Below are 8,972 nucleotides of genomic sequence, written 5' to 3' on the forward strand. Positions count from 1 at the left end.
GGTTGTTGGTATCTGGGAGGTGAAGGCTGATATGTGGGTGGAGGTGTTTGGTATGTGAGAGGAGACTTCGGTCCATGGGCTACCATTAGTGCACCTACTTCTTTCTTCGTGGAGATACCTCCTGACTGCAGGGCCTTATTTGTGGCTTGGAGTGCTTCAAAATTTGTCACCATTCCGCTTTTGATCCCTTCTTCTATTCTCTCTCCCAACTTGATGATATCAAAAAATTTATGGTTTTAAATAACCATCAATCTTTTGTAGTATTGCGGATCTTGAGCTCTGACGAAGAACTTATTCATTTGTTCTTCTTCCAACACTGGCCTTACTTTTGCAGCTTCAGACCTCCACCGAGTAGCATACTCGTGGAAAGTTTTTGTTGGCCTCTTCTTGAGATTTTGAATGTAGAAAATGTCTGGTGCATTTTCTGTGTTAAACCTAAACCAATCCATGAAATCTGATGCCATGCTTACCCAATTAACCCATTTCTTTGGGTTCTGACTGATGCACCAAGATAGGGCATCTCCAGTGAGGCTTCTCATGAACAACTTTATGCGGATTCTTTCATCCTTGCCAACTCCTACAAGCTTGTCACAATATGTGCTCAAGTGCACTTTCGGATCACCAGTTCCGTTGAATATTTCGAACTTAGGAGGTTTGTAACCCTCTAGCAGTTCTACATCTGGCTGAATACACAAATCTTCATAATTCAAACCCTCAACGCCTTTTCCCCCTTCGACATTTTGAACCCTGCCGCTAAGTTTCTTAAGTTCCTCTACCATATTCTTGATGAGCAGGTCCTTCTCGGCGCATTCGGGTATGTATAGGGTCCGTTGTGGGGTGTGGGGTAAGGTTTCCACATATATGAGATTGCTTTGGTGGACTCCGGGAATCTTGGCATAATGGTGATCATTGGTTGAGTTTTACGGGTCAGGAGTAGGCTGTGGTGCATTCTGAGGAGTGTGGTATGTGGTAGTTTGTGGGTACTGGGTCAGATTATGATGATGTTGTGGAGAAGTTGGTGCTGGTGGAGGATTAGGATTTTGGGGAGGCATGGCGTATTGATGAGGTGCGGGAGGATTTTGCGGGTGCTGGTTTTGTGTGTTTTGAGGAGGTGTTGAGTTTTGGGTGTTTTGTTGGTTGATGTCGGGAACATTCAGGGTAAAGGAAAGGTTTGCCAAGTTACGGACCTGCTCAAGTTCCCCTTGTAACTCTAGTATCATTTGCTCTAATCACAAAACAAAGTCCTTCTGTGCCGGAGTACTCCGACCATCCGAAGTCTCAACATTCTATACATGTGTAGCGTTGTCTTTCCTGATACCGCGCAGATCATCCATCTTAGACTTTCCTTTGTTCTTAGGATCACTCGGAGGAGGAGTAGGTGGAGGACCTCTAGATCTGGTATGATATGCCGATGATGCCAGTATGCACAAACCAACCTTAGGGGATGGGAATAAACAAAGAAAAGGAGAAAAACAAAAGGTAAACAAGTCTGTAAAAAGTATTGAAAGGATATTTACGATATTTAAACACGTATTGCGGAATTCGCGTCCTAATTTGGGGACCTCATCGTGCCCGAGGTAGGCCTAGCGACATATAGCTTTGGAGAAAACTCAATGCCGATAACTGCATCATTTCATTAATATGATAAATAGACCAAATCTCTACTAAAACGACAATAATTATAAAGAGTCACTAGTTGCATTTGCCTTACTACAATCAAATTCTAAGATGAATCTAGAAAACATCAACCCTAATCTACTTGGTCCAGAGGGACCTTCTCCAAGCTTGGCCTTCTTAGCCTCGTCAATCAGATTCCCCAGGTCGCGCATGTCCAATAGCAGATACGCCCTTGCTAGATGTCCTCATTCATTGCACTTTGCGTTCTGACAATCCGAGACCCTTTTCCTCATCTTTCCCTCAAGTTCCATCAAACCATGCTCCAAATACTCCAACCTTTCTGTTGATTTAGTAGCGATTCCCCTCCATTCATTGATTACTTCCATGTCCACTTTATGTTTTTCCAAATGCCTGAACTTAGATTCAAAGACCCTTTTGCGCAACCTCCTGTATTTGACTTGTGCTTCAGCAGCGTCGTATATGACCCTTTTTCTCAAATCAACCCCTGGCTTGACCTCTCCTGCTATGTCATCGACCAACCATGATGGGTAGAAGTACACATGGTCGGCATGATACCTGTCTAGCTCGATGGTATCTTTCTCCACAATAATCTTTTGATGCCACATGTGTTATGCCTCGAACTTGAATGGAATGACATTCCCTTGGAAATCTGCTTTATAATGAACCATTTTGGAAACTCGTGGTATAACCTGTTTTCTCCCAGCTTGCCTCGTGACTCTGATAGGAGCATAAGGATAGATTCCCCTTAATCCGATTAGCACTAGATGAGGAACATCTCATGACCTGATGATGAATTCACTGCTAGGGAACCACTCAAACATCCAATGTATCTTGTCATCAGTCAAATTGCTAAAGAAATGTACCCAGCTCACAACGTTTCCTGGTTATGAAAACCTGTCTGGGATAAAAGTCATTCTCTTCGGATGGTGATAAGCTATGTGGTCATTCCATGGTCGTCGCGAAAATTCTTGACGGTATTGTCCTCTCTGAAGGTGTTCCAACAACCATACTTGCAGTAACAGATTGCAGCCCTCGAAATGCCTATATCCATTTTTGCAACGGTCTAAGGCTCGGTAAATCTCATACACGATCATTGGGACAATAGTGTAAGTTTGCCCCTCAATTCTTTCCATTAGGGTCTTAGTGACCATAGTTAGGCGAGTGTGGATCCTTTATCCTTGTATCTGGAATATCAGCATCCCCAGAAAATAGACAATGAATACAAAAACCCGGCGGTGAGTCCAACCCAAAGAAGTGATGGCAAATTCATCATGGTAAAGGTGATATGACTTGTTATGACCATAACGCTCGTAAAGGAAGTCGAATGGTATGTAAGATTTCTTCAGACAGACTAACTCATCATTTTTCCTGAAACCCATCATTTTTAGGAAACCTCGAGAAGTACGGTTTTCTGGTACCAATAAGCCAGGTCTATCCCATGGGAGCCCAGCGAAGCCTCCTATTTCCTCTAGAAGGAGAGTCATTTCTATATCACCAAAATGAAAGACGACCCTCTTCACATCCCAGAACATGGTTGTAGCCTCAATTAACACATTGTTCGGCTGAATATCTAACAAAGAAGGTAAATTCCCGAGAACTCTTTTCACATGATTTTTGTCGCTCGGCAAGATATTTTCCCACCAATCTAGCAACAAAGGTGGGATACTTCGAACCATGCCGAACCTGGGGACTTCGTGCCTCATTTCTGCATAACAAATAAAGTTAACCCTTTCCCCTCCGAATTTGACTATTTACACATTAATGATTAGCATATCGGCACGTTTTCTCTAAATAATGCACATATCATGATCGTACCCATTAGGATTTAAGGAAATCTAGGCGGGGTTTGGACAAGGCTTGCCTTAAAGAGTTATTACGCGGACAGCGTTCTAACCCATACTAGGTTTAGACATGATGCATACACAGTTAATATAAGAGTGGGGATGTCTAGAAGAGTCTAGACCAGTACCCATAAGTAGACAACTTGAGAGGGGAAGGCACGAAACCGTCGATTGCAACGCTGATCGACTAGTTTTACCGCAAATAAGCCTTTCTAAATTTAAAGGGTGATTTAGGAAGAGCGCGGACACTCATCAAGTGTCGCTATGGTATTAGTTAAGCACGAGTGGACCATGATGTGGAGCATGCTTTATGCAAAGATAAAACAACACGTTGTCAAGTATTTTGCGTGATGAAGACGGTAAATGCAGTATTAAATGAAACGTAAAGACATAAAAGGAAAGAAAAACAAGGAAGAAGTTAGTTCGCGCAATATGAAATAATTGTAATAAAGCAAGCAAAGGGGGTAAGGGTAGGGAGAGAGACATGATGTAAAAAATTTAAAAATGATTCGGTGCAGGTGAACATGACTAGGAAATGAAGAAAAACGCACATTGTAACAAAATTAAGCAAAGATTTGCTTACAAAATCAAAATAGATGGAAATAGGGGAAAGGGTGTGCATGTAGCCATAAAAAGGGAAAATGGAAGCGGGATGTTCATGTAACGATAAAGAACAAGGAAACACATTCAACAAAGAAGACTAATTCATATAGACCAAGTTTGCTATGGAAAGAGCCTAAAAATATCCCCAACAGAGTCGCCAAGTTGTCGTGCCCCTTCTTTCTCGCGAAATCGGGCTTCGATGTCGTGACAACTCTTTTAAAGGAAGGGTACTAAAAGAGAGAGTCGCCACCTAACGGATTAAGGTGCGTTAGGGCACCTGTTTTGCAAATAACTCTAGATTAACCAGTTCGCGTCACCAAAGATTGGTTAAGGGCTCAAATTTCCTTGAGGAGAAGGTGTTAGGCACTCCTCGAGGTTCATAACGGTGGGTCCCGGTCGAACTCGAATTATATGAATTAGTCTAAGAGAAGGGAAGCAATTTGGGCAAATAAAATGATTGACTTTAAACAAAGGTGGGGGGGGTCCTATATTTTTTAGCCTAAAGGATCACCCCGTGCAACATAAATAATACTTCGTAACTCCCTCAAGATGGGGTGTTTACTCATATTATTCAGCGGGCACAGACTATCATCTCCTGCTACTCGATTACTATCTTTAAGTTGTTTACCTAAAGAGCAGTAGTCAATTCTAAGTCGTACTCTATGCGTGCACTACCCGTCCCATGCCTATGATCCAGGAGGCATTTGGACCTCTATTTCAGGGTGGTTCTAGACCATAACTTAGGTTGCTCAAAAGGGAAAATACTAGGCAATAAACAAAACATTTAGGACTTTCACATATAAGAAAATAAGGGCTCAAGTTAGCCTCCGCATTTAGACAACAAATGCATGCCAAACTGATTAACATTGACAGATTTTAATGAGTTAAGGTCGCAGAATCGTATAGGCAGGATCTTTATGTGATACCAAATTAATGAGCAGACAACTACACGCAAAAGCCATTTCCTAAATACGATTTCCAGAAACCTACATAATTTGCCTACTGATTTTAAGCATAAGGGGATTAAACCTATAGGCATAATGTCTAGGTGTTCTACTCAATAATAAATAACGGTAATCATATAAGGATATTCAGAATTACTTACTTAGTCCTATAGGCATATTTTCTAGTGATAATAATGACACAGCATCAAGAACTCCTGAATAAACGAGAAAGATGATAGTTAAACTGATTCAGACCTATAGGCATGCTTTCTACAATTTAATCTGATTTTAGATCCTATAGACATGATCACTACAATTTGTGAATAGGGCAGCATGTAAACGCATATTGAATTATATAATTCCCTATAGGCATGGTTTCTAATAAGCAGAAATAGAACACAATTGAACCAAGTATTGAAACCATAGGCAGGATTGCTAACATATAATGACTGAACATAATAGGATACCTATAGGCATGATTTCTAACACACGATAACTAAACACACATTATTGAACCTATAGGCAGGATTTCTACCCCATTTATTGCAAATATAAGATAAAAATCCCTTTCGCAATTTCACTAATACCCCAAATATTATTACAATAATTATTACAGACCCAGAATGAATAGCATGAATTACATAGGAGAATAACTATAGGGAGCCTACAGCAGGCCCAAAATACGCCTGGACAGGCCTGGCCTTTATTCTCACAAATCATAACAGTCTCCAAGTTACACACTCATAGACATACAGCAGCCAGGAATTGAATGATTCACATAGTGAGAACAAGATAGAGTTGAGCATATAGAACCAAAAGGCCCTAGTGTGTCAGAGTTCCCAAGGGCTTCAAGAACCCAGGGCAGTGCTCACACTAGTGTAGTTAACAAGAATAGTTCAGAGGAGAGGCTAGGGACCAAATCCTTGTGTGTCAGAGTTCACAAGGGTCTCTAATGAACCCTGAGCAGTGCTCACACTAGGGAGGCCAAAGGACAGAACTTGAGCAAAATTGGCTAAGAATAGGATTTAAAAGAGCTTAGGTGACAGAGAAAGAAAGACCAAAATTGAGAAGACAGGAATTGAGGATTTAAACAGACATGACTAAATTAGTCAACAAGCAAACACTTAAATAGAACTTAAAAAAAATGAACTAGTTTAATGAAACTGATAAACAGGTTTCAAACTCAGCACAGTGGCAGTCACATGCTAAAAGTTGGCAAAGAACATGTTTGCAAGTTTGGCAAAGTCATAGGTGTAGAATGAGTTAAAGCATGCCGAATCATGTTAAGTACATAACCTAGTGTTATTATCAAGAAAACCAGAACATCATCATAGAAGGGGGAGGGCATCATGTTTATAGTCATAAGTCAAGACACACACACTCAGTAAAATCATGTTAAGTAGCAGGTAACTTTGTTATAATGATCTAACCAAAAATGATCCAGTTTGTATCAAAGGATAAAGCAGCAATTCGAACATGATGAGACAGCTATTCCAAATTACAAACAAACACTAGAGGGGGTGTGGGATCAAGTGATCATGTTAACACAATAGCAAAGAGGCAGATTATAACTAGTAATAAGAGTCACAGATGTGAGGCATTCACTGTAGGGGTTCAGAGTAAGGGGATAAACATGTTCATAGACATTCAAGGATTGATACACTAACTGGATAGACCTTAAATAAGTTCAAATAACTTCAGCACAGGTATCATTAAGAGCAATTGAGTGTTAAAGGGACTAAGACATACGGATTTGATAGAGCTATACTTAAACACCCTTCCAAAGCATATTGAATAACAAATTCAGTAGTAATCACCTATACAAATCGGGGACATGTAAGAATGAAAGTGCAGAAGTTAGGTGACTCACCTGTTAAGCGAAAAAAATGCACAAAGTATGGAAGTCCACAGTATATAGCAAGATTTCAGAGCTGACTGGCCTTGGCTTCCAGCCGGCCAAAGTTAGAGTATAGAATGCAAAATCAGAATAACCTTAGGTCTAGTAAGTCTATAGTGAGTTCAGAAAGTAGTCGAAAGTCCTTTAAAAAGGGAATGGGGGAAGAGTATATATAGTGATAGAAATCAGCACATAAACATGGAAACAAATCAATCATATGCAAGAAAAATATTTCAGAATCAGTTATAGGTAATTTAGGGCACAAATCAAGGGATTCAGCAAATCAGGGAAACACCCGAGATTATTCAGAATATTTAAGGTAAATACACAGACATACCAAAACACAAATCGTTCAGACTTATTAAGGAAAACTTTAATGGACTCATAAATAATATCGAAACAAAATATTATTCAGAATATTTAAGCAAATATTAAAGGAAACACAAATAATACCAAAACAAAAATTATTCAGAATATTTAAACAAATATTAAAGTAAAAATCAGGAAAAACATAAGGAAAGAAAGTAATCGAACACAGAAAGGAAAGATTTACCAGAATCAGTAAGAAAAGGAGAAACTTTCAAACCTTAGTTTTAGGAAAAGTGTGAAATCAGTGGAAAATAAAGTAAAAATCGCACAAAATAAGATGAATAAAAGCGGAATAACATTAAAAATAGAAAATCGGACCTATTTTGGTCCGATTGAAAGGGTTTGAAAACCCTAATTTGGGGTAGGTAAGAATCATCAATAGATATGAAGAATATTCGTTACTCACAAAGAATCAATGATGAACATAGACGAAATAGCCACAGAAATTAGAGGTGTGAACCGATTTGGTTCGATTTTGGCAAGATTCGATTGCCATGTTAGGCAAGCAACTAAGTAAGATCATAGACGAGTGGCCAGTGGTGAGGAGAGGTAAATAAGGTAAGGGAATCCATGGTCGATTCCGTTTTGGGATCAGATTTGGGGGGGTTTGATAGGAACGGCGGCTAGGGGTCATGAGAGATGAGAGACGAGGGAATTCCAGGGCAGCGAAGTGGTATAGAATGATTAGGGTTAGGGGTTTAGGTTGGTTTAAAGGGGAGGGTGTAACGTGGACCGTTGATCTTAGAGATCAACGATCACGATTTAAATGGGTCATGGGTCGGTTGTTTAAATGGGTATGGGGATTGGGCTAATGGGTCTTGGGCCAAGGGTATTGGGCTGGTGTAAGGGTTAAATCCGAAAATGGGGGACTTTAGGGCTAGATTTTAAATACCCACTATTTAACAAATAAATAATTTATAAAATAATTAATAAATAACAAAAATATCATTTGTGCATGAAAATGATTAACATTATAAAAATATAAAAAGTTATTTTCTGTATGAATAATGTAATTATATATGCATATGGGCTATTATTGCAAAATATGCAATTTGGCCCTAAGAAATGCAAAATGTAATTATGATAAATGCACTGAAGATATTTAAAACCTCAAATTGGTATAAATGATAAGTTTAGATTATTAAATCATCATAAAAAAAAATTGTAGGGTAATTATTGAATATTTATACAATAAAAATATAGAAATAAATTGATTTAAAGTCTTTAGAAATTATGGAAAAGTATGAAAAATAATTGTGTATGCTTGTAAATTAAATGATGATGCATATGCGCTATTTTGAAGGTATATATATATATATATATATATATATATATATATATATATTTGGAAATTATGAGGGAAAATTGGGTATCAACACCTATGACTGTGTCAGAGTATGCAGCTCGCTTCAGTTATTTGGCCCGACATGCACCGGCCTTGGTTGCCACAATTCGAGAGAGGGTTCGACGGTTTATTGAGGGACTCCACCCCAGCATCCGGATTAGTATGTCCAGGGAGTTGGAGTTGGAGATGGATATTTCTTATCAGCAGGTTGTGAGTATCGCCAGGAGATTGGAGGGCATGCTTGCTCGGGATAGAGAGGAGAGGGAGTCGAAGAGGTCTCGAGAGACTGGTTCTTATTCTGGTGCTCGTGCCCCAACAGCTCGCCATGCTAGGGG

At 39.4% G+C, this 8,972-nt stretch overlaps 1 protein-coding gene across 1 annotated transcript; it reads right to left on the bottom strand.

Moving 5' to 3' along the window:
- Positions 1–236: 236 nt before the first annotated feature.
- Positions 237–779, bottom strand: LOC138906326 (uncharacterized). Its single transcript, XM_070194863.1, has one exon. The coding sequence runs from the start codon at positions 777–779 to the stop codon at positions 237–239; it is 543 nt and encodes a 180-aa protein (XP_070050964.1).
- Positions 780–8,972: the final 8,193 nt, after the last annotated feature.

The sequence above is a fragment of the Nicotiana tomentosiformis genome, chromosome 2 (genome assembly GCF_000390325.3).
Source record: "Nicotiana tomentosiformis chromosome 2, ASM39032v3, whole genome shotgun sequence".
Classification (NCBI taxonomy): domain Eukaryota; kingdom Viridiplantae; phylum Streptophyta; class Magnoliopsida; order Solanales; family Solanaceae; genus Nicotiana; species Nicotiana tomentosiformis.